Source organism: Lampetra fluviatilis, chromosome 20, assembly GCF_964198595.1.
Source record: "Lampetra fluviatilis chromosome 20, kcLamFluv1.1, whole genome shotgun sequence".
Taxonomy (NCBI): Eukaryota; Metazoa; Chordata; class Hyperoartia; order Petromyzontiformes; family Petromyzontidae; genus Lampetra; species Lampetra fluviatilis.
Genome location: NC_136294.1, coordinates 13879770 through 13906308, shown reverse-complemented (window position 1 = coordinate 13906308; position 26539 = coordinate 13879770). Strand labels below are relative to the sequence as shown.

The 26539-nt window shown below is 49.1% G+C and overlaps 1 protein-coding gene across 1 annotated transcript; it reads left to right on the top strand.

Moving 5' to 3' along the window:
• Window positions 1-26254, top strand: SEC22B (SEC22 homolog B, vesicle trafficking protein). The gene is made up of 6 exons (XM_078865665.1): window positions 1-77; window positions 1478-1563; window positions 14494-14603; window positions 21520-21680; window positions 22754-22900; window positions 23712-26254. The coding sequence occupies exons 2-6, from the start codon at window positions 1480-1482 to the stop codon at window positions 23864-23866; spliced, it is 657 nt and encodes a 218-aa protein (XP_078721791.1). The 5' UTR covers window positions 1-77; window positions 1478-1479; the 3' UTR covers window positions 23867-26254.
• The last annotated feature ends 285 nt before the right edge of the window (window positions 26255-26539 follow it).

Here is a 26539-nt window from a genome sequence, read left to right as displayed (position 1 = left end):
GCCACTCGAACGTCCGTGCGACGCATCAAAGTGTGCAGAGAGGACGAGACCACCGGAGCGCCGTACGCATCGAAACTGTGAGTAAGAAAAAAGAGAGTATTGGGATTGAGGCTAGAGAAACCAAAACCGCTTAAAGCCTATACAGACCCTCGGGCGATAGTGTAGGCCTGCCTTGCCGATCCCTACTGACCCAACAGTGAATCACAGTCGGCCGGTAATAAATCATTAATAGCTAATCGCAGCCTCGTGTGGTTTCGACGAGCGTGTGAAAGCGCGTGGTGCTGTGTGTACGTACGCTCGTAACGTGGGTGGTCGGTGTTTTCGCGGGTGCCCGCTCTGTTCTGTCGCTGTGGAGCCTCGTGCTGCGTGAGGGCTCACACCCACCGTAAACACCTGTTCCACGGTCTCTTTAAACGAGCGTTATCACCCGCTCACGGCAGCCGCGCGTGTGCGAGCAACGCCACTGCCCTCTGACCTCCGACTCCCAGCTGCCATGCCCTTTTTAGAGCGTGCACGGAGTTGAACAGTAGCGTGCGGGTAGTTATTACCAATGTTTGAGGGAAGGCATGCGGAGGGTGTTTGAATGAACAAGGTGACCAAGGGGCCAGCTGAGAGTTATGTCTCACAGAGAGGAATCGGGGGGCAGTAGCCCCCACACATGCACACACACTTTTAGTTCTGCTGAAGCTGGTGGTGTGGACAAGGCTGTCGGTTCACGCGGTTTGTGCTGGAGTCCTTCCCACTCGAATCGATTCCTGAGAGCCCCCGTTTAAGGCGAGTTTCGAAATTGATTCTCGTGTTGGCCTGAATCGAGCAGAATCCAGCCACGTCATTGATTCCAAACCTTGAATTATAAAAGACAATCGTTTTTTTATTCATAAAGTAAACTCATTTTAATGAACGGTGATAGGTATGAATTGTGATTATTCATGGGTTGGAATTTATAAATTAGATTTTTATTGTGAATATGTATAGGTTATTTTCATATTTTTGCTATTATTTTTTAGTATGCAGTACAGTATTTATATGTATCTGAATGGTTTAACATTCAGGTATTACAAAAGTATTCAGATCCGTCATTTACATGTTTATTCTTCTGTACATGGGTTCGTTTTCATCGCGTAGTCGTTCGTGCATTGTTCGTGCTGTATTAATACAACAATTAAAACGATAATAAAATATTCTACAACGCAGAAGTTAGTTTGTTTCGGTGGGGTAGATTGGGAATCTATTCCATCATTTCCTAGATGAGTAATCAATTCTGACTCCCCTCAATCATTGGAATCATCACGAGCAATCGCTGCGCGAGTGAATCGGGAATCGATTCTGGCGCTTCGAACCGGCCATCAGCTGTTTTCGACACGTGTGCCGGAGCGGTGACGTCACCGGTCAGGGGTCGCAGGGCCACGTCACCCGCAGGCCGTACTCTCTCCTTGCGTCTCTCCCCGCGAGAGTCCCGCCTGCGTCTCCTCCGCAGCCATGGTGGCGATGACGATGATAGCGCGGGTGGCGGACGGGCTTCCGCTGGCGGCCTCCATGCAGGAGAACCAGCAGAACGAGCAGGTGAGAACGGGAAGTGGCGCCACGCTAACAATTGTCACGCAGCGAGTTCGCGCTCCTCCACTGGCCCATGCTTCATCAACCCGCACTCATCCACCAGCCCACGCTCCACCACCAGCCCACGCTTCATCAGCCCACGCTCCACCACCAGCCCACGCTTCATCAACCCGCACTCATCCACCAGCCCACGCTCATCCACCAGCCCGCGCTCCACCACCAGCCCGCGCTCCACCACCAGCCCGCGCTCCACCACCAGCCCGCGCTCCCATCAACCCGCGCTCCACCATCAGCCCACGCTCCTGCCCGCCAGTCCTCCACGCCATCTGTACAGCGTGCAACTATGTATGTATGTGCACGCACACCAACAGCCGCGAATATCCACCAAGTGGTGGTGACGTCAGCACGGTGCTTGTGCCAGACTAGGTGTACCTTGAGGCCATGTGAAGTAAGGAAAGCTCACTGGCAGGAGGTCACGCGACAGACCCAGGTACTTTGGGTTGGCCGAGATGACTGGCAAATGCACCAGCTGTGCCCCGCACTGCGCCAACTTGCGCTTTAGACACCCGGTGCTTCGTTTGTTGTTGTGAGCGTCCCTTTTCTGCCCTCCTTTGTTGAAAGGCGACTTCCTCAAACTGCCCAGTAATGTCCTTAATGAGCCTCCACAGAAGCCTATCTTGACACCGCTGGTGTCAGTCATCGACAATTCCAATCAGCTGCACATCCTCGTGTACCACACCTGATCCATCTTTTCTCCAGCCCGTGCCGCGCACCCATTTAGCCACCCCCCCTATCCATCCAAACAGAAGCTGCTTGGGTATACGGTGGTTGGGTTATGCGCATGGTCACTTTAAGATTTGCACATAGTCTCTTTAAGATGTTTTTTTGTTCATGTTTTTGTTTGTTGCGGTTGCACCCGATTCAAGAGCCGAATGGCTCACAGGGCTATACCAAATACGATCTTAAATTTGGAGCTTTCGTGACTGCAGGAATTACTCTTTGGTTCTTTCGGTAAAGTCACGTATAAAGATAAAATAATAAATTAAATAATTGCATACGACGTTTCGATTGCAACACAAGCAATCATCAGGTATAAATGAAATAGCAACAAAAATCTAACCAGAAAACTATAGACAGACATATAAGCAGACAGATATCACCAAGATACATAGAGAGAGAGTAACACATAGGCACAGAGAGGGAGATCGTCTCTGTGGCGAGGCCTTAAATAGACAGAGGGGGGCGGGGACGGAGAGAGGGAGGGGTTCGAGAAAACATTTACATGTCAATGAGTACGGCGACGCGTGGTCAAGTACGCAAGCTTGAACATTAGGAAAGAGGGAGAAAGAACACACTAAATTAAATAACCTAGCAAAATATCGAAATGTTATGTAATACAACACAGAGAGTCGGTCAACACACAACGCATAGCCTGGTCGATTACGTATTTCAAAGATTGTTAAGTTCGAATTTAAGTGTGAAAATTCCAAAGAGAGACAAAACATAAAACAAGAGGAACGGAGACACACAGACAGAGCAGAACATAAGAACGACAAAAAACGAGTGGAGACAGAAAAAGTACACTAAATACACAGGCAGAGAGAGAAAACAAAAAACCCAGAGAGAGAGAAAAAGATAAACTTGAAACTTCCCCATAGAAGTGGTTCGATCTTAAATTTGGAGCTTTCGTGACTGCAGGAATTACTCTTTGGTTCTTTCAGTAAAGTCACGTATAAAGATAAAATAATAAATTAAATAATAGCATACGACGTTTCGATTGCAACACAAGCAATCATCATCAGGTATAAATGAAATAGCAACAAAAATCTAACCAAAAAACTATAGACAGACATATAAGCAGACAGATATCACCAAGATACATAGAGAGAGAGTAACACATAGGCACAGAGAGGGAGATCGTCTCTGTGGCGAGGCCTTAAATAGACAGAGGGGGGGGCGGGGGCGGAGAGAGGGGTTAGAGAAAAAATTAACATGTCAATGAGTACGGCGACGCGTGGTCCTGTACGCAAGCTTGAACATTAGGAAAGAGGGAGAAAGAACACACTAAATTAAATAACCTAGCAAAATATCGAAATGTTATGTAATACAACACAGAGAGTCGGTCAACACACAACGCATAGCCTGGTCGATTACGTATTTCAAAGATTGCTAAGTTAGAATTTAAGTGTGAAAATTCTAAAGAAAGACAAAACATAAAAACAAGAGGAACGGAGACACACAGACAGAGCAGAACATAAGAACGACAAAAAACGAGTGTAGACAGAAAAAAGTACACTAAATATACAGGCAGAGAGAGAGAGAACAAAAAACCCAGAGAGAGAGAAAAAGGTAAACTTAGAACTTCCCCGTAGAAGTGGTTCAATCTTAATTTTGGAGCTTTTGTGACTGCAGGAATTATTCTTTGGTTCTTTCGGTAAAGTCACGTATAAAGATAAAATAATAAATTAAATAATGTATCATGTCAGAATTTTTTATAATTAATAAATGCCAAACAGAATTTTTCAAATGAATAAATGGAAACCTCGTGTCTTACCTACACATCTAGCAACTACCCAAAGTGTTGAGTAGGCACGTAAAATATATTCAAAAACTGAAATTTATTATGCTCCTGACAAATAAACAATGCACGTGAGATTAGATTATTTACGATGCATATACATTACATGCCAATGTTCATCATCATCATCAGCCATGCTCAATCGACTGCTGGGAGAAAAGGTTCCCCAATATTTTCCCCAATATTGTCACCATTCCTCATGATCCTGCGATCCACCCAGCTCATGCGCATGAGATGATCTCATTGCTTCATCTCTGTGGTGGTTATTTTCTCAGACGTGTTTTATCCTTCGGTTGACATTCCATCTCAAGCTCTGTCCACTTGCTATTATCCCTTTTAGCCACGACGTGTCTTGCCCCAAGCCTAATTAAAACTCAATTTGCATTTTCGCAATGTTGCATTGAGGATAAAGTAAAGTAACCAAAAAATAACTGTATGAATTAAAATAGAGATGGTCAAAATGAAATAAAAATAATGAAATAATGACTGTAAATCAATCACAATTAATTGAATAACTGGAAAGTGTGCTGGGAGTGGGGGGGGACTCCAGTTGAATCGTAAACATGGCTACAGGCAGCCATTGTCACCATGCACACATGCCCAATTAGGGATGTTCATTGAATTTTTAAGGGTTTTACGATAATTGCATGCACAAAAGCCTATTAAAAAAACCACGACCAATCTTCACCACACCCACAATAACCGGAGTGAAGTATGGTCAAAACAAGCTCAATGACTGACATGGCGTGGTTAGGCCTTCATCTAGCAGTGGCTTGACCAAGGGGTGTACGTCTATTATATTGTTTATATTGTATCTATAATGATCAGAACAATGACATTACAACATGTGTCTGTAAAAATGCGTCCCATGCGCCAAGCAGTTTGATCAAGCACTCAAAAAGAAGATTATAGACTCCATGACTTAGGAATCAATACAATATTCCATAAGCAAACGGTAGAAATCGATAATAAAAGTGCAGGAGATACAAAACACTGAGTACGCTTCGCCAGTACCCTAACTTACAATACGATATTATATGTGCATAGGCAGCTTACTCTGCGTCAAGAGATACGAGAGAAAAGCTGATCAATATACTCATGGTGCTTTTAGTGATAAAGCAAATGTCTGTGGAGTCACGTACCGCCTTGAAGACTCTTAATAGAAGACTCTTAATATTTACGTTGAAGCCTATTCAACATTGCTTGAAGCAGCATCGGCGGGGGAGGGAGAGAGCACAGAGGTGGTGGGGTGGGAAAGGACTGGCACCAAGATGCCCTCGAGTGGCATGGGAGAGTTAACGCAGTGAATAATATGCACGACAGACAGACAAATAATCCCTGGTGGGCAGTGTGGAACCTGTTGTTCCTACCTATATAAAAAATAACTTGACTTTAGGTAGCCCCCTTAACAATCGCCTCCCCCTTCCCTTAGCCCCCTCCCCTGACCCCCCTTCCCTTAGGCCCCTCCCCTGACCACCCCCCATATCCTTAGGTCCCTCCCCTGACCCCCCTTCCTTTAGGCCCCTCCCCTGACCCTCCCTTAGGCCCCTCCCCTGACCCCCCCTCCCTCAGGCCCCTCCGCTGACCCCCCCCCCCTCAGGCCCCTCTCCTGACTCCCCCCTTCCTTAGGCCCCTCCCCTGACCCTCTTCCCTTAAGCACCTCCCCTCTCTGTACCCGGAAGTAGGTCTCCACCAATCAAAGAGCTGTTTATGTTATATATTTATTTATGCACAACAGACAGACGGACAGTCAGACAGACAAAAAATCCCTGGTGGGCAGTGTGGAACATTGTTCCTACCTGTAATATTACAATGTATAGTCTAAGGTGGTGTATAGTAATGCAGTATATAATTTAATGTTGGGTTTGTCTATGGCAGTATATAGTACAGGGTAGATCCGTGTGATGTAAGAAAAAGTTTAGCTGCAGGCATATTATATTTTTTGTGACATAGAATTGTAATGTATGACTTACTGTTAGTAGCTCAGCTTATTGGAGAGTATATTTAGTATATTGATGATATTGATGTAGTTTATATTTTAGTTATTACGTGGTGGTTTGGCTGCTGCAGCTCCTTACTATTAAAATTCCTTCCCTTTATTACTGCTAACCCTACTTCCTCCCTTTATTACTGCTAATCCTACATAATACACGAGCATAATATGACTTTGAGACCCCCCCCCACCTCCTACACATTCTACAAGTAGTGACTAATCCCATATCTGCAATTTCCATAAATATGCTAAATTCATCTGTTGATATGCAAATTCCTTTGTCAAGGCGCTCTTCCTCCTCTAACCCAGATTCAATATACGCTGCCAAGCTTGGTGGTGTTCATTCAGACGCTGTCTTTCCGACAGACGTGTTCTTCACCTGAGGACGGCTGCTTGCGTTGTGGCCGAAACGTCGTGAGAATTGTATTTTATTATGTTTTATTTTTATTATTTCCTTTCTACGTGACTTTACCGAAAGAACCAAGAAGAACAATAACAAGGGAATGGGGAATTAACTAAAAACGACACGTCGCGAACGAGTGTGTGCAGCAGGCCCGTCTCCGTGGGTAGAGACCGTTCCGCTTGAGTGTGATGAGTGGTCCAATGCGGGAGTCCGCAACGCTCCGCCCGTGGTCCTTAGGTCCTGCAGGCAGTATAGAACATTCCTCCTCATGGCCTGTTACTTTAGGCGTGGCGGTCTGAGTACCGGACGCATCAGACACCGGCCGACAGGGATGTGGGGATGAATCGACCAGACCGGACGGAATGTATGTTTTTAAACGCGAAGGATGCACAAAATAGCACTACCGGCCCAATCGGATACGCACACACTGTGGCTGTCAAACCTCAATGACCTCGACGGATCCGTTCCAGGGGCAGTACAGTTTTACGGACAAGCCCACAGGCACCTAGGGACAATGTAGCCAAACCTTGTCCCCCACTTGCCATGGTATTCCTGGCCCTTCAGGACCCTTCAGCCACTCGTTATAGGCCTGTTTGCGGGCCGAGTTGACCCTAGCGGCTTCACGGGCCAACCGCAGCTGCTCCAGTGCTTTCAACATGTGGTCAGGCACTGCCGAACCTTTCCGTGGGGGGCTCAGTCCCAACTGAACTTGCACAGGGAGTTCGGGCTCCCTCCCATACATGAAATAAAACGGTAAGAACCCCGTCGAGGCATGGGGAACAAGTCTATAAGCCGCAAGGACCCGGGATGTGCAGATCCCAATCCGACTGTGCCTCGGTCACATGCTGGCATAGCATAGCGGTGAGGGTTCTATGCAACCGCTCAACCATCCCGTCAGTCTGCGGATGATACGGTGAGGTGCGTATTTTAGTCGTGCCCAAGGACTCGCACATCTCCTGGAGCAATTTGGAGGAGAAATTCCGAGCTTGATTCGTGAGCAGTTGCTCCGGGGCTCCCTTATCCAGAACATAGCCGTTCACAAAGGCGTCGGCTATAGACGCAGCTGACTGGTCAACCAAGGACCAGGCCATAGGCCAAAGAGTCAGATAATCAACCGACTACGAGGGGGTACTTGTGCCTTCTCCAGGAGACTGGGAAGGGACTCAATGTCCAGCGCAAGCAATGAATTCACCCGCGACACAACAATAGACTGTAGCAGAATCTGCGGTCGCATGGCAGGAGATTTCGGACGTGCACAATCGACACAACTTTTAATCGCCTGGGCCAGTAAAAGTCCTTTTTCAACGTCGCCAACGTTTTATGCACAACCAAATGCATTAACTTTTTTGTGTACGGCCTTTGTAAGTTTGTCCCTAAGGACCCTGGGTATGATCACAGCATATCGCTGGGACTCCCCCTCCCACCGCATGAGGAGTCCCTCCCGCAGCACGATGGAAGGGCGACCCACAGGACCCGGGCCCCGAGAAGCACGCCGGCGCAACGTCAACCGCAAAGCATCATCAAACTGTTGTTTAGCCCACGTCTCGTGGTCGAGATTCAGAATAGAATCACATGGCGACTGAGCGCCCGCATCCCGTGTTGTCCCTGCTGCCACGAGCACCATGGGCGCCTCCCCTTGCGGGGGCTCACATCTTGACGTGCCTGAAGCACACGTGCATACGGCATGGGGCGGCAGCCGGGACAAGGTGTCAGCATTGACGTGCCAGGTGCCCTTCCTGTGCACCACCCTGAACGAGACAACTGGCCAGACGGTTGGTCAATGCGCAGGGAATACTGGAGGGCCGCATGGTTCGTGTGGACTACAAAGTCCCGTCCATACAAATAAGGATGATAGAGCTGAATAAAGTGGACCATGGCCAGTAGCTCCCTGCACGTGACGCAATAGCGCTGCTCAGCAGGAGACAAGACTCGACTGCCATAAGCAACCACTCTCTCCGTTCCTTTGATAAGCTGGAAAGGACCGCCCCGATGCCTGTGTTGCTGGCGTCGGTGTCCAAAACGAAGGGTTTAGTGAAATCGGGGTATGCGAGCGGGGAGACATCGACAAGGGCAGCGCAGAGGGCAAGGAAGGAACCTCTTCAGCCTTATCCGACCAAAATCTCTGGCCCTTGGCCTTAAGGGCATGGAGTGGTTTAGCAATGGTGGAAAAATCTTGAATGAACCGTCGGTAGTAAGAAGCGAATCCAACGAAACTGCGGATGTCTGCTACCGATTTAGGCACCTGCCACGTGCGCACGCACAAAGTCTTTTCTGGATCTGTTGCGACACCGGCCGCACCTAACTACATGCCCCAAGTACTTAACCGACGTCTGAAGCAAATGGCAATTCTGTGGCTTGAATTTCAATTTGGCCGCACGCACTCTCTCGTAGACCGAGCGCAATCGCTGCAAATGTTCATCAAAGGTTTTGCTAAAGACAATGACCTCATCCAAATATGAGACAAGAATGCCATTGCAACCCTGCTAGGACCAACTCCATTAACTGATTAAAGGTGGCCGGCGCTGAATTCAATCCCATCGGAAGACAATTAAAGTTATAAAGGCCTTGGGGCGTACGAAAAGCGGTCTTTGGTTTCGACTCATCGTCGAGGGGCAATTGCCAAAATCCGGACAAATTGAGCATCGAAAATAATTGCGCGCGCAATAATGCATCGAGCGAGTAGTCCATATGTGGCAGAGGGTACGCATCCGCCACCCATATTTTATTTTATTTGCAAAAGTCAACGCATAATCTCAAATTTTCATTACGCTTCTTCACTAGAACAATGGGCGCTCTCCACGGGCTGATCAACGGAGAAATAATGTCTGCTGCTAGCATTTCATCAACAGCCAGGTGCACCTGTTTCTTCTCTGTGGGGTGAACCTATGGGAATTCATCCGAATTGGGAGTGCATCCGTATTAATGTGATGAAGGAGGGAAGTGCGCCCAATATCAAATTTGTCAGTATTAAAAATGTCAAAAATCGTTCAAAAGCCGGCGTAGTTGAGCTCTCTGCACTACCGTAAGTGCAGGGTTCTCAGAGCACAGGGATTCCAACCACGTGGAATCCGGCTCCTCAGCATTACCGACATTTCCCACAACCAATCGAGCCGGCCCTGCATCATCAAGACAATGGGCTGCTGAAGCGTGTGCCAGAACCGTACCCGCCTGAATCACAACCGGCACGTGTCCCGCATTCAACACTTGCAGAAACGGTGTCTGCACGGCGGACGCAACCGTCACAGCCCCCACTAACGAATGTTAGATGGGGTAAACAGGATCCCCTCCGGCCCTGGAAAAGGCAACTCTCTGCGCAAACGCAGAGGCACGAGCATTTGAGAACCCACAGGTATTTTAACGGTTTAGCTAGTCATCGTGTGAACGACAGCGTTCTGCGACGGCTGTCGACCAGGGGAATGTAGGAACTGCAACCGCTGCCCCGACGGTAATTCAATGCATCCCTGGTCGATTAGGATTTTCAAGGGCATCCTGCTCAATTCGGTGCCCAACAAACAGGGCATGGCCAACGTTCCTGACACCAAAATTTGACCCTCCAGAAGGATCTCCCCGATTTGAACAGTGGCCGACATTTGCCCCAGATTACCCAGGCTTCCCCCGTTAGCCGCAACACAAGTGTTCTCCATGGGGGCAAGTGGATCGGATGACAAAGGCAACGTGTGGAACATGGCCTCGGAAACCATAGTCGCAACGGCTCCCGTGTCAACAACAACCGAACTCGAATCCCCTGAATCAGCCCCTCAATTGTTGAAGAACCAGCCGCGGTGGCCACAACACAATGAGCTAGCACGTCCCACTGATCAGCGCCGCGTGGCCAACACATGAACGAACGCGCACCCCGTTTACAACTCGCGATGGGATGAGATGTTACGCAACTTATACTAGATGGATGATGGGACAAGGACGGCCGTGTGTCTGATGCAACCGGACTCACCTATACGTTGCGGGAAGAGGAGTCGTCGAAGCCGTAGGATGGATGCGGCGGGAACCCTCTGGCCCCGCGGCGGCAGTCGATAGCGATGTGTCCTGCACAGCCGCATTTGTAGCAGGTACGGTAGGGGCGACTGGTCGGTTGGCGTAGCCTGGGGCGCTATTTCCGCACTTGCTGGCGTTGTGCGGTACCCCTTTCCTCCAACCCACGGTCGAAGGAGGCACCCCCGAGCGCGTCCGCGTTCGGCCCCAATGTGCTGGCCGCCACCGCCGGCCGGTCATTTAGGTCAAGGTGTGTCTGGATGCCGCGGGCCACTTGCAGGGAGGTGATGTTATCGTCCTCCGTCACCGCGAGGGTGACCCCCAACTCCCGAGTCTTGGAGAGAAGTCGCTCCAAGGTGTCCAGCGCTTGGCTGTCCATTTTCAGAAAAGCCGCGTGCCCCAGAGTGAGGAGAGCACTGCGAAACGCCAATGGCATCTCGTTTGCGCCCCGTCGTCGCAGGCGGAATCTTCGATGCACATTCCACTGGAGGTCGTTGATAGCGGCCATCTCGGTGTAGGTAAGTGTGAGGGTCACCCTATACGCCTCAGGGATGGCGAAGAAGGCGGCAAGCGAGTGGTCTTCGAGGGCTGTGGGAAGAGCTCGGAGCGCTTTGCCGGGCGTCCATCCCACCAAGATGTAGGCAGCCTTGAACCGACGATGGAAGGTCGTGCAATCGCCGTCCGCAGCTACGAATTGGCGCACTGGTGGCAGTTGTCGAAGCCTGGAGGCGTCCAGCTTGGGAGACGGCAGCTGCTGCTGTGGCGTGGGCCGCTCGTTCAAAATAGCGGACACGCGGAGCCCCGCTGCAGCCTCCAAAATGGCGGATGGGTCCAGCGCTCCCAACGCCTCGGGCCCAACAGCGGTGGAAAGCACGCGCTAGAGACTGGTGGTCGCCGCGGCCGTCATTCGCTCGAACAGTTTAGCGGCGGCCGACAACAGCCTCCCCAAATAACTGGCAATGTCCAGCCAGCTCTGCGGAGGAGGCGGCAGGGCTGGACTCACCACGGTCTCCTGCGCCGACTGCAGAACGTCGTCGGAGCGACCGCTGAAAGCCCCGGCAACTGGAGCCGTTGGAGGGACGACGTCCGGCTCCGCTTCATCATCTGACCACGCAGCAGGTGGGTTTCTTCGTTTCGATGCCGACTTGGACATGACGACACAGGTTCGTTGGCCCTTCTAACACCAAATGTAGTGTTGTGTAGAATCACTCAGTCGGACACGTTGTTCCAAGTCACCTGCTTACACTTTATTACTCTACTCTTGCACCAGTTGTAGGCATCCCTATCTCTGTCTATACGGTCACTTTGTTAACCAACTTCCCCTATCTACTTTACACCTCGCTGACCTGCCTGCGGCAGCTCTTCCTCACAGCAGCTTCGCCCTCACAGCTCTGCACACAGACAGCCGCTCACACAGAGCTTGCACACAGTCGTGCTCACACAGAGCTTGCACACGGCAGCGCTCACACAGTGGCTTTGCTCACACAGAGGATTTGCTCACACAGAGCTTGCACACAGCTGCTCTCCTTCTGTGCCGCTGCCCTCACCTACGTTCCCTCAGACCCACTCACTCGTCCGATCTGGGCAGGAGGATCAACCATCACCCCCCCCATCGACTTGTGAGGGTTGAGGTCCATCCTTGGCTTGAGCGGCAGCGGCGAGATGTCTTCACCTTGGTCCCAGAAGCCGAACTCTCACTCCGCTCTCACACACCCCCTTATATCCTCCTCCCAATTATCCAGCTCCTCCCTTGTGTCTCTTTAGGGCCCGACAGGCCGGCGCCTGTCGGGCCATCAATCACTCCTTATCGCACGTCTCCAAGGCGACACTTCCGGTGCCAGCGTACGACCCCGGACCGACCCCGTCTGCAACCGAATCTCCTGCTAAAGAGGTGGCGATTTGCACGTGCAACCTTACATTGCACACGCGCACCTGCCTGCCCTCGTTTGCCCTCGGGCAGCAGTGCACACCGCGTATTTTACCACACTACACAAACAAAGAGAAAGACAAAGATCCCCTGTATAGCCTGAACAGACTGTTGGGGCAAGTGCTATTAGCAAGGACATATGAAGGCCGGCACTGCACATGAGGGGGTGGGTGGCCAACACCACACCCGCTGCCTTTGTCTCCCCAGGGGTTATGTTTACACACCGCAGCAGGTCTTCATTTGAGGCTGATGTTGGCCGTGAGTGGGAATTGAACTTGGGTCGCCGGCTTCCTAGTGCAGCGTGCTGACCACTACACTACCGCTTCCCACTACATACGCACAATAATGGTATGAAATAAAGAGCTGCGGTTTACCAGTGGCACCGGCGTGGTGTGAAGGACAGAGGGGAGAGGTTATGATGAGGTCTTGCAAGAGACCCGGTGGCTGCTGAGGAGAAAGGTGCCGTTTGTTGCACTCTACGTGCTTCCGCACACTTGGGATATTGATAATAGGTTTTCCCCTTTTTTCTGGCAACAAAACAGGTGTTAAGATGTTACAACACCAAACTGAAACCTTGTACAAGAAATCATGTCTGCATTAACCACAATATTTGTGGTCAGAATGCAAAAAAAAACACTGATAATATATGCATTATCTTTGAAACTGATTGGTCCACACCAGAGACAGCTTTCTTTGGAGCCTTGTCTCAAATGGTGTTAGACCAGAGGATGCCTAAAACATCTTAACACCTGTTTTTTTGCCAGAAAAAAGGGGAACACCTATTCTCATATTTTGGTACTGGTATAATAAACCACTTGCGACGACAATATGGAACTTGTGTCTTTATTTATTCATTCCTTCACAGCTGGACAGCTCCGCGCTCTTCACTCTGACACGGCTGCACTGCTGTTCCCGCGCGGTTAGATGTTGTCGCTCGCGCCAGCTAGCTCACACCCTCTCCCGCTCCCGCGCGCCGCTGACAGGTGGCTCGCAAGGAGGAAGCCTCCGACCCGCCACGTGGCCGCTGGCGTTCCGGAGGCGCGAGACGTGGTCCCGCTCTCTGACTCCACACACTGACCACGAGCTCTTTCCCGCTTTCCCTTATATCCCCTGACCTATGTCACCAAGCCCCGCCTACAGCCACGCCCCCTCACGACCCTTCTAGATGGGTATTCCCCAGAGCCTTTAAGCTCCGCACTTAACTTCGGCTCCTCCCTCTGATTGGTTGATGGCCCAGGCGGCAGAGCCTATCCCACTGATCGGTGATCGGCGGTGAACTCTCGTATTACACTGTCAAAGGAGGTCCCATGACTTGGGATATTGTATGCAGATCAGATCTGAGAGAGGAGGTTGTGATAGGAGAGACACGTGGTGTGAATGGTGGAGGAGGATGAGGATAAGGTAAGCAAACTTGGAGGTTGGGAATACAGGAGGAGGTTATGATGGGTGGGATACGTGTGCAGGGTGGAGGAGGGCAGGATACCGAGACGGGCATTGAAGTGGCAAAGGGCGGTGACCAACAGGATGAGATACCTGGAGCCAGATGCTGGGATGCTGTGGTAGGGGTCGTTATAAGGATGTGCTGAGTGTGTGGCCAGGGTAAGACCTGGAGCTAGATGCTGGGATCCTGTGAGGTGGGGCGGGGAGGTTGGGAGTCGACTGTTGCAGGACCTCACGGGAGGTGCAGTGGAGTGAGGATTGGAGTCATCGGTGGTAATGGCTGACATTGCCTCTTAACCTTATACGTCCCAAATTACCGGTTACTATTTATAAAAATGTTGCGATGGCATTTACAAGCAACTGAACAGATTCATGAATATGAGATGGTAAAGGTTTCACTGACGCAAGAGGAATTTGTACGTTTAAATCTTAACTCTGCTTAAAAAGAATTTGCCTCTTGTACTCATATAAAAAACACATTAATCCATGAGAAAACGTAGGAAAATTTAATGTATCGTGTTTGTTCGGAACGTTTAACTGCGTCTTCCATTGGCGTGCGTTACTGAGCGGCAGTTGTTGTCCCGATGTTCTGCGTGACGCTGCAGTTCGGCAGGAACCTGACGGAGTACCAGACGAAAGCCAAGCAGCTCTTCCGCAAACTCAACGAGCAGTCCCCGTCGCGCTGCACGCTGGAGGCCGGGCCCATGGTATTCCAGTGAGTACAGTCCAACTCCTCGTGTATTAGAGTGTGGTGGGGTTGGAGAGATGCACGAGCTATGAAGCTGATATTGTGCTCTTTGCTATTCAGTGGCGGTGATGTCACTACGGTGCTTGTGCCAGGTTAGATGTACCTTGAGATCATGTGAAATGAGGAGGGCTTGCTGGCAGAAGTTTATAGGAGAGATCCAAGTGTAATGGGTTGCCTGACTGAGATGACTGACATGCATCGCCACTCATTTGTTGTGAGCATAAGCTCCTCTGTCAACCATTGTTGAAGGGCAACTGACCAGTAGCATCCTTCACGAACCTCCTCCACATAGGCTGACATTCACCTACCGCCAGCACCTCAAACAAGCCAAAAGGAGAAAAAAAACGAGTCAACATTTTTCAAAAACATGCGGGAACAAGGTGGAGAAATTACACCAGAACGTTGAAGACATTGACGCAAAGCCCTCGTCCCACTCCGCAGTGGAGTAACTGTGTGCCCCAGCATGGGGTGTCAGCTCACTCACAATCCTCGGCAATGCCGAAATCAACGCCGCACTGTGTCATCAGCATAACCACCCCTGAAGTCCACTCCACTTCCGTGGTTTCCTGTGTGCTGGCGCACATCGCCCCAGCTGAGATGCCGCGAAAATGCTGAAGTACCACAATATTATGGACAATGCTGGTCTGCCGCTCCATCAAGACCTAAACATAAAAACACGCGCCATCGCCTGAAATCCAGGAAAACTTTCTGGATGCGCGTCTCCGGTTTAGCAGTCAAATTAAAACCTCGGCACTTGCTGGATGGAATTGTGGGTGGCTATGGATGTGGCAAACAATCATGAACCTCATTGAGGAGCCGACTGGAAGCATGGGGCTCCTCTCTTTCACGATGACCACGGATCTCACGACACCGCGCTGGAATGCAGCGTGGGAGATGCGCAACCACCTTCCACAAATAAACGATCACAGGATTGCCAAACTGCAACTGGTGAGGTCCAAACCATCAATCGCATCACTGATGAACACGCCATTGATGCACATCCTGGCAGTAATACTCCGATCCATACACCATCTAAAACCTTCTTGTATTTGTGAAACAAACTTGGCATTCAATTATCATACGTAAAAAATTGTTGCTTTTCCTTCCTGCCATAAGAATGAAGAAGATAGGCCGATTTTGACACTGCTGGTACCAGTCATCAGCAAGTCCAATCAGCTCCATGTCTTTCTGTACCACATGATCCCATCTCTTCTCCAGCCCATGCAGCACCCATTTATCCCCCTCTATTTGGCCAAACAGAAGCTGCTTGAGCATGCAAGCTATATGACCCAGCTAAAGCATTTTTGCCTGAAGGAGGAGCTCCACTGATGTGGAGCAATAGGCCAGGTTTCTTCCACACAGTGTTACACAGCTGAAGAAAAGATAATGCCGCTTGACTGATTCAGAATGAGACCTTAGCTGCCAAATTGGAGCTGGTCATAAGCAAGCTCCCCGGCTACAGAAACTTCTCCACTCTTTCCACAACCACCCCACCACTCTTGCGGAGTTGAAGGGGTGGAGTATTTGATGATACACTCCAGGTTGAGCAGTAGAGTCTTCAATTCCTCAGATTGAGCAGCAATTGCCATATCAGCATACATAACATGGTTGACCAATACCGAGTCATTCCTTGACCGCACTTAGTCATTGATCAACCTCCCATTCCATTTGTACTAGATGGAAATTCTTCTGGTACAGCCATGGAAAGCTTATCTAACTACGTTGTCAAAGAAGATGTTAAATAGTGTGGGGGCCAGAGGACATCCCTGTCACACCCCAAGGTGAACAGGAATGAGTCTGACTCCTGGCGACGCAGATTTATTCCGGGCCTGCCCATCATCATGAAAGTCCTTTAAGATTGTGAGCAGAGAGTCAGGGACCCTAAAAGCATGAAGAGTAACCCAAAGCCCTGTCCTATTGATGGTATCATAGGTCATGACCAGCTCAATAAAGCAGAGATGTAGTTCCTGTTTAAATTTGCTACACCTCTGTTGTGACAGACGGACAGAGGACATCGTATCTGTGAGTGAATCTCCCCTTTGTGAAACCACATTGAGGCCCTATAAGCCATCAGCATGCCTGGTAACTAAATGTTGAAGAATCCTTACCAGGACCTTTCCCGACATTGAGGAGGTAGATGCCCCCTGGTAGTTGTTTCAATCAGCGTTGTCCCCTTTCTTAAAGGCGGTACATAAATGCATCCTTCCAATCCTGCGGGACCCAGCCTGGAGACAAGACGGGAAATTTGTGAATGTGTGTCTGTTCGAAATGTTTAGCATACTTCCCGACATGCAACTAATTTTAAATTTGGCATGTGGGTGGGTAGCTTCGAGACTGTACAGATTGCAAAAGTATAAAAATAGATTTTTGTATTTTGGGGGGGGGGGCGCAATAATGGATGTCACATCTGTGATGTCACCCGCATGCGGAAGCGTTACGCAGTGTGCCTGCTGAGTTCACGCATCCCCCGCCCCAACCCTCCACGTAGGCCGTGTATTAATCCAAGACAAGAATCCAAGTCTCGGGTGAAGTCGGGTAGTAAAGCTAGTGATGTCATATAGGGCAGCCAGCACACAGATGCCACGCTCCCTCAATAGTTCGCTTGAGAGGTCATCTCTGCCTGGCATTTTACCTGGTCTCAGGCTCTAGTGCAGCAGAAGATGGGGCCGCAAGAAATTCAGGAGTAAAATTCAGTACAAATCGTCTCATGCTCACAAATTAAAGTTTTGGTCATATAAAGCAAAACGACATCGTAGAGGGAGATGCCTCAGTCTGCTTTCGGTTGTTAGACCAAAACATCTCCACCCATCAGAAATCTGTAAAGTTATTTTATTCAGATCATACGGCTATCTGATTGGTGGAGATGATTGAGCTTTGAGAATTACAGTTTGTTCTGTACGTGCACCGTACGTATGTACAGGGAAAGGACAACGTATGAAACACAAAAAACGAGCTTGTCGATTCTTCCATAATGGAGCGAAACTTGAAACTCCACCTCTAGGAGTGAATTCACCGACTCGTTGAAACGAGAAAATAAACTCAAAGAGACGTGTTTTGAAAATTCGACACGAGATATTTCTTGAAGTGTGGCTTCACAAGTCTGTTCGAGAAGAACTAAGAAAATCAAAAATGCCTTGTGTTTCGCTGTGCCGTCGAACGAGAGCGCGAAAACAAATAAAAGGGAAACGGCGCTTAGAAACTGAAGCCCAGATAGTTCTTTCAATGCAGAAAACGGGAGCTGTCGTGTCAGCCGGTGCCTTTTAAAATGGCGCCGGCTGTCTCTGAGCATCCTTCGAGGTGAGCTACCCAGATTGCTCAGGCTAAGAAAGAAGCCACATACAATTGTGGAAAATATGGTTTTAACCACTGCAATTGATACTTTTAAAAGTACAGGGACTTCTCTATTTACGAACATTCGACTTACGAACTTTCAAAGATACGAACAAGCCTTTAATTCTAGATTTGAAGCTTTCGTGACTGCAAGGATTCATACTCTTAGTTCTTTCGGTAAAGTCACATAGGTAAAAAATGAAATAAAAATGAATAAAAATAAAACAATAAAATCACGACGTATCGGAGGCAACACAAGTCTCCGTCATCAGGTGGGACCGTCACAGCCAGATTTGCTGCATCAAGTGAGGGAGGGATTCAAGATGCAAGCTTTTAAATGCCAGTTAAGAGGGGAGGAGAGGGGGGGAGGAGCTTATCAGAATGTGGTAGCCAATGAATGGAACGTATCGGGAGGGGGGGGGGCGGGGCTAAAAGAGGGCATGGGTTATTCGTGGGCGTGGGCGTGGACGTGTTTGTGCGCAAGTCACTGTGGATGCACATGATAGAAAAGAAACGAAAATGCCCATGTTTATACCAGTGTTGGCTGACAATAAAGAGAGTACTGTTAAACGCTAGGGATGTTAACACTCGGTAAAGTAAAATAGTGCCTGTCAGATAAGTCACCACAGCTGCAACTCAGTTTATAGACTCCAGGGTATTGCAAGTCAGGGATGACATCCTTCACAGATGGAATTAGATCACGGATTTTATGTACTGTACTGAATCGGACTTGGATCTTATGTTTGTTTCGAATTTTGGAGATCTTTTTGGTCACGCCTGCTATGTATGGTAACGTGACAGTTTTGATCGGAGTTTCAAGTGGCCATAGGGGTACCCTCATTCTGTTTGTAGAAGGTGCCATTCCAGGTAAAATAAGTGTTGGTGAGGCAATGCCTAACCAGCGCAGGTACATCCGAATTCAATCCATGTTGGACCAAGTCCTCAATTATTGTTAGAGACTAACCAATTAGCCTCTATGGTCAAGGACATGATACTATCTCTTGATGATATCCTCGTCCGTTTTGATGTCGTATCTCTGTTTACCAAGTTCAACCGCAGGGCAATAGATGGTGGTGGTGGCATCTATATCTATAGGAGATTATACAACTTTTAAAGCCATGCCTCATGTTTTGTACATGCCGTATAAAATGTTTGGAATCAACAAGAGGACTTATGACCAAATCGACTTAAGAACAGACCTCTGGAATCTAACTGATTCGTAAGTAGAGGAGTCCCTGTAATGGGTGGGCAAGTGGAGGAAAATAAACTGAAATATATGCCGCCATCAAAACAACGCCGTAAAACTGAAGAATGGAATCTATAGCAGGCGATCAGGAATAAACACAAAGTTGAATGCCTGAAATTCACTGCTGTTTACGCTCTTCAAACTGATGTGAGCACCGACGGCTGTGGTGCACGCACATCGGGTTTTGCGCGCTACATTTCAGATGATTCTATACTTGAGGACATTCTGTTCTGACACTTCCCTGAACACGAAAGCGCTCAGGGGAGTGTTCCGTGTGCTGTTGGCTAAATAGAGGGGGAAAATATGCCTTGGGATTGCATGGTGGGCTTGTGTACAGGACTTGTGGGCACCTCAGTGAAGAGTATTGCTCGGTTCGCTGTTTTGATGCACTGCATGGTTCATCGAAAACAACTGGGAGCGAAAGAACTGAGCGGAGAACTTGGTGAGGTAATGCAGCAATTCACATCAATTCTGAACTACTGTGAACCCCATCCATTCTGTGGGCGTCTGCGTGCAAAATTTTGTGAAGACATGGGGTCTCTCGATCATCGTGATGTTCATGGCTTTGTTGTTTCACATCGAGGCTCGCTGGTTGTCGACAGGAAGGGTGTTGTAGAGATTGCTTGAATTGCAGAATGAGTTGCTCGCATTGGCGATGGATGTCATTGGTCAGCAGAAGATTTGTCTCCTTGCTTATCTAACTCAAATATTTCGTAAACTTAAACGAACTGAATGCCAGTATGAGTGATCGAATCACAGCATTCATTAAAAAAGACCTCTGTGGAAGATGAGTGTCGAAGTTGAGCTGCTGGCTCCTACAATCAACTTTCAAAATGTATCTTTGACAACGAAATTGACCCGTGCCTCACTCGGGTGAAGACTGACAACTTCAGCTGCCTGGAAGCACACTTCGCAACCAATTTCCCTGATCTGGACGTGAAATATTGTGACTGGGTACAAAATCCATTTCAATGCCAGCCTAAAACAATGCATCTGACCGCAGCTGAAATCGAACAGATCATTGAAATGTCACGTGATTGGCTTTGGCACGGAACATATTTGCGAGCTCCTCTTCCAGGATTGTAGTTGACGGTGAAGAAAGAACCTCCTCAACGCGTGCCTTAAAACCGATGGTGCCCTTTGCAAGCATGTACTGTACACGTGAGTGAAGCCGGATTGAGCGCACTTGTTTGCATCGAATCTTAATATCACAGCTGAGGTGGGATGTGTAATATCAACCATACCACAATATTTTTTAGAAGCTGTGTCGCATGCCTCATTTGTTGTTCTTCAGCACCAAAACTTAACACCGTGCAACATTACATTACTTACTTGGCATGATTTTAAATTCCGGTCGTTGTTGGGGGTCGTAAAAAAATTATTTACATTAATTGGGGGGCTGTTGGAGAACAATTTTGGAAGCGCTGCTCTGGTGCCTTTGGTATTTGCGCCACTCTTAGATCAAGGCTCTCCGTGCAGGAAGGCGCTGCTGCGTTTTATAGTGAATTTGCAGACATTTTTCACAAGGGGGCGATGTTGCTACACTGCGATGCTTGTTTACCCAGGTAGCAGAGCTGCATGTCAAATATCTTGAAGGAGGCTCCTTCCAAATTTGTTTTGCAGCAGAGGGTTATGTTGCTTTCTTAAATGAGTAATTTTGCAACATTGGGATGTTTTGGCAGTACCAGTTACATTGTGTGTGTTTTTTTTAGCAATAGAAGGAAACCAGAGAACCCAGAGGAAACCCATGCAGAACAGGGAGAGAACAAATTATTCAAACTCATTGAAACTCACTCATAGTTACTCTCTCACACACACATTCATGCTTACACTTCTCACACACATACACAAAGACAAATATCCCCCGTATAGCCTTAACAGACTGTTGGGGAAAGTGCTCTTAACGAGCACCTATGAAGGCCTGCACGACACACGAGGGGGTGGGTGGCCAGCACCACGCCCGGCCGCCTTTGTCTCCCTAATGGCGATGTTTACACAACGCACCAGGTGCTCATTTTAGGCTGAGTCGGCCTAGGGGAGGCCCAGGACTGGTTTTAGATAATCGTATCTGGTATTGGCGGTGAGCCGGAATCAAATTTGGGTCGCCGGGTTTGTAGCGCAGCGTGCTAACCGCTACACTTATGCTCCCCGCACGCACACACACACACAAACACTTTCTCTCACACACTCTCACTCTGCAGAAAGGGGGATAAAATACAAATTCCACGCAGAAAGGCATCCCAGGGTTGGGAGTCGAACCCGGCGACTTGTTGTTGCTGGAGGCCCGTGTGGACGCTGTGTTTCCAGCTACCTGATCGAGAAGGGCGTGTGTTACCTGGTGCTGTGCGAGGCGGCCTTTCCGAAGAAGCTGGCGTTCTCCTACCTGGACGATCTGCACACCGAGTTCCACGAGCTCTACCACAAGAAGGTGGCCACCGTGTCGCGGCCCTACTCCTTCATCGAGTTTGGTGAGCGCCGCTCGCGGTCGCCGCCGCCGTAGACTCCTGTCACTTGCAGGCTGCGTGACTCGCGCCGCAACGTGTCACAAAGACAATTATCCCCCTTGTAGCCTATGACAGGCTGTTGAGGCAAGTGCTGTTCGTGAGCACCTGCGAAGGTCGGCACAGCACACGAGGGGGTACTGTGGCCAACATCACACCAGGCTGCCTTTGTTTCCCCAGAGCTAATGTTTTTCACACCGCACCAGGTACTCCGTTAAAGCTGAGTTGACCTAGGTTTCATGTTCGCCACTGTTTTTGGTCACGAGCCGGAATCGAACTCGGGTAGTGGGGTTCGTAGCACGGTGCGCTCAGCACTGCTCCACCGCTCCCATCACACACACCACAGCATCACAACCAGCGTTCTCAAGGAGAATATAAATACAATAGAGGTACCACAACCACTAAGCAAGCAATCCGCTCCTTCACACGTAAAAAATATATTGTTTTACACATCCCATCTCCCATATGGCCTTCTGAAGTGCATAATTTAATCAGCATTGTATATATGTTGAACTTCTTCCGCACCGTACATAGCCAACCATGCTAATCAGAGGTGCGGGGGATGGACAAAAAACTAAACACAAAAAAGCAGTTTTAAAGAAATGAGTTTTCAATCTAGATTTAAAAGTGCATAGCTCCAGTGGCTTCCTAATATCAGAAGAAAGAGCGTTCCAGACGGCTGCAATAAGCACTTGTTTAACACAAGCAAAACTCTGGTCCAGTTTTGATATTGATTGTCTCATCAGCAAAGTCAGGCTCTCTTAAACCCATGTTGTTGAACTGCCAAACGTAGTAGATATGGGTCCTAATTCAATGCAAAACTCTATAACACAGAATAATCATCAACATCGTTGTGGAGAATACAAATAACAAAAATAAACAGAGGCCCACAGACGTGCAGACTCGCACAGAGACCCGCAGACTCGACTCTCACACAGAAACCCGCAGACTTGCAGATTTCCATATATGTGCCCTGACAGTCTACTACCATGTGGTCGGAGGTATTCCTTTTGCCCTGCATCTCCTCCGTGCCTCAACAGACACGTTCATACAGAAAACGAAGAAGTCGTATGTGGACTCGCGTGCAAGGAGGAACCTGACTTCCATCAACTCAGAGCTGCAGGACGTGCAGAGGATCATGGTGACGAACATCGAGGAGGTGCTGCAGCGCGGAGAGGCCCTCTCAGGTTGGGACCCGTGGCTTGCACATGCACACACGCATGCACACACGCATGCACACACGCACACACGTACACATAGACAAAGATACCCCGTAAAGCTTTAACTGACGGTTGGGATAAGTTCTATTAGCGAGCACCTATGAAGGCTGGTAAGGCACACCCACCCATCCACTCACCCACCCACCGCACCCAATCCACCCACCCACCGCACCCAATCCACCCACCCACCCAATCACCCATCCAACCATCAACTTACCCATCCAACCACCAACTCGCCCATCCACCCACCCACTCACTAAATCACCCACTCACTCACTCATGTACTTGAGATGTTAAATACTTCGCCTGGTATGGAGGAGGTTGTGGGTTCAATCCCGACCCTGATCCCTGTATATTTGGATTTTGCATGTTCTCCCCGTGGTCGCGTGGATTTTACTCCGGGTCCTCTAGTTTTTCCATCCAAATTTAGACTCAACATGCATTTAGAGTATTTGGCTGCAATACATTTCCACTTGATAAGCCACTTCGTTGAGCTATCATTTGTGGCCAGGTCGCTTCTGAAAAAGAGCTATATAGCTTAGTGGAGCCCTAGCTGGTAAAATTAAAATCGTTTAGTTTACTCCACTCACCCACCCACTCAATCACCCACACATCTCACCCCACCCAGCCAGCAGCTTGGGGAGGCCTTCCTCCTGCAGTGCATGAATAAAGAGCTGTCCATGTTAATTGCCCTCGAGTGGAAGCATGCCCCGTTGTTGCGCTGTCGGCTAATGAGCTCTGGTGAACGTGAACCACGTGCTGTTTTTCCTCTTTGCAGCTCTTGACACAAAGGCAAGCAACTTGTCAAGTTTGTCCAAAAAGTATCGGCAAGACGCCAAATACCTGAACATGCGCTCGACCTACGCCAAGGTGGCGGCCGTGGCCGTCTTCTCCATCATGTTCATCCTCTACGTTCGCTTCTGGTGGCTCTGAGTGTCCCGTGGCCACGTCCTATTCGCTGATCCCCACAGTCACTTCCTCCCACGTGCCTCCTTACCCATCTCTTATCCTGTCTTTCTACATTGCCCTCTTCCACAACACACATCACCACACAACACGTACACAATGCACACAACACCACACACGCACAGCACACGCACAGCACATGCACAGCACGCACATAACATGCACAGCACGCACATAACATGCACATAACACGCACACAGCGCACTGTGGTGCCTCCAGGCGCCTTTCGTGACCGGCCGTTGTTCCTCTCCCTTACTGCGTCAGTTTAACCTAAACCCCGTTTCCTGTATGCCTTTGTTTCCCATTAGTACAGCGGAGATGAGAATTGTTTGTTTGGAGCGACTTTGAAATTGAAAGACTTTGTTTGGTTGAAACTACGGCGCTTAAAAACACCCGACAATAGCCAGGACAGATGTGTACAGCGGCGACACAAGGTCTTGAGATACGTGGATGTACACGTTGCGAAATGTGCTTTGCAAACGTAAATTATACCTAACTCTAGGTGCCGGTCAGTTCCCCCTGCATTTGTTAACGCTGCTGCAGCGGAAGAAGTCGCGTTGTTGATCCGCGTTCGTCTCCCGAGAGCCGATTGGCTGAAATACATTCGTAAAAATTTTCTCGTGTGATTTTTTTACATGATTTAAGGATTTCAAAGTAGAATGGAGTGAGGAACGCGCAGTCAAGTGATGGGTCGGCGTCTGGCTCGCCCCCCCCCCCCCCCGGGGCTAGTGGCAGGTAACAACGCGCCCCCGGGACGCTTGCAGCCGGACAGTTCATGGGGATCCTGGGGGCGTGCGATGTCCACCCCCGGAGAGTTGCTAGTCCGGGACTGTGGTGACCGAAGAGTTGGCCATCGATTCAGGTGGAGCCGTCCGAACCGCACCGGCGCTTGCCTCTCCCATTGGGTCGGCGGCATCTTCAGGCACCAGCGGCGGGCTCAGGTCGCCGCGGCGTGGTTCACTTACAAGGTCAAGGCGGAGCCCTGCGATTGCTCGTTCTGCCCACTGCTGGTGCGAGGGGCCTCCACTAGGGGGAGCGCTACAGGATCGTTGAACTTCCACACTGACCAGACATCGTAAAGGGTTGCAAGTACCCACATTTTACCCTACCACACAATCTGCAAATGGTTCACTTGTACTACTGGATTGAGGCAGGTGTGGTTTAAGATACTTTCCCCATTGTTTCAACTGCCGTCTCGAGAGATCAAATAGAACTGGCGACCTCTGGATTGAAAGTCCAGCGCACAAAGCTGGCTTCCCTTTCGTGTCTCAGTTAAAAACATAAAAATGTTACTTATTTACGGCTCTAGACAAATAATTTGTGTGCAGAAAACTGGAAATCGGTTTTGTTATTCTATTTGTGCGATTACCACGAATGCAAAAACTGCATTGGTAATTTAACACCTAGGCTTTCCCGACCAATATCCATAAGAGGTTTTTGAGTTAGATCGCGTAAATATGTAAATGTGTCGTTAAAACCCGCCACCACCCGACACAGGAAACTATAGTAAGGGTTGTCATGTAAACAGAACATGCCAATTCGTCACTAGTACAGGACACCGGTGTGTTGGAAAGCCTAGCCACAACATTAACAAACTGAGGACGACATTTCGCCAGTAATTACAACTAGCTTCATCAGGCGACAGCCAGATTTGTGGAGAAGTCTTACTGTTTCGTTCCTAAAATAGAGGCGTAGATGTGTTGACCACCCTTCTGCGCTCTTGCACACTGTGGGGAGGGGGTGTTACTGAGGTAACGTACATTTGTGCATGAGCCCTTTGAACTTGTCCTGCCTGTCTATTGTGTTTATCAAAATAGCCCTACCAACGGTAATCCCTATTGAAGTACACTGCACGTCTCCGCGAGGTGTCGCCTCGTTTGTCCTGCGGGGTGGGCTGCTCATGTGTATTGGGACGGGGGATTGCGCCGTTATACTATTGTCGTCCCTACCGCCCTGCGTGGCGATGTTGTATGGGCTGTGCATAAACGATTGTTGCATCTCGAAGTGCAAAAGACGCTGGCAACTCTTAAATTGGCCGGCCATGTCCTCCGACGTCCAAGATCTGCTTAAGGGCTGCGTGTAATGTGCCCGGCGGAAGCCGCTAGCGAGATCCTGTTACCCTCCGCTGCAATACATCCAGGTAGTAACGTAGTTCTTGCCCTCGATATTCTCGGGCCGATGAAGGTAAAAAAAAATCGTCCAAGCTGCTGCGTGAGGTTTGCAATTTGCTGGGGACAAAAAAGGTACGCACGTCACCATACCACCTGCAAACGCCTACACCGGACTCTGACCTCCATGTTGAGTCACTTGGTCAGTGAGTCACAGGTCGATTGGGACTTGCATATTCCTGCGGTTCTCGCCGCTTATAGGACGACCCCTCACACATCCACCAGCTACTCTCCCTTTTTGATGTATGGATGCATTTGGCAACAGTAAAAATACTGCCTACTTTTTTTATATTCGGCCTCAATGAGCCTTACTTTTTTCGGAACTTCGTGCCAAGTTTTTCGCAGTGAGGGGGCGATGTTTACGTGCGCAATCCCAATTGGGTAGCCTGCACAGGTAATTATTCAGCATTAGGACGTTTTGGCCAGTTACACTGTGTGTTTAGCTCAGGGAGGAAACCCATGTAGAACAGGG

What these genes read in the sequence shown, in the direction of transcription:
- SEC22B (XM_078865665.1), top strand. Translation starts at nt 1,480, where the DNA reads ATGGTGGCGATGACGATGATAGCGCGGGTGGCGGACGGGCTTCCGCTG. An exon ending in AGAACCAGCAGAACGAGCAG is followed by an intron (nt 1,564 to 14,493) that starts GTGAGAACGGGA and finishes GTGACGCTGCAG; the next exon opens with TTCGGCAGGAACCTGACGGA. An exon ending in GCCGGGCCCATGGTATTCCA is followed by an intron (nt 14,604 to 21,519) that starts GTGAGTACAGTC and finishes CTGTGTTTCCAG; the next exon opens with CTACCTGATCGAGAAGGGCG.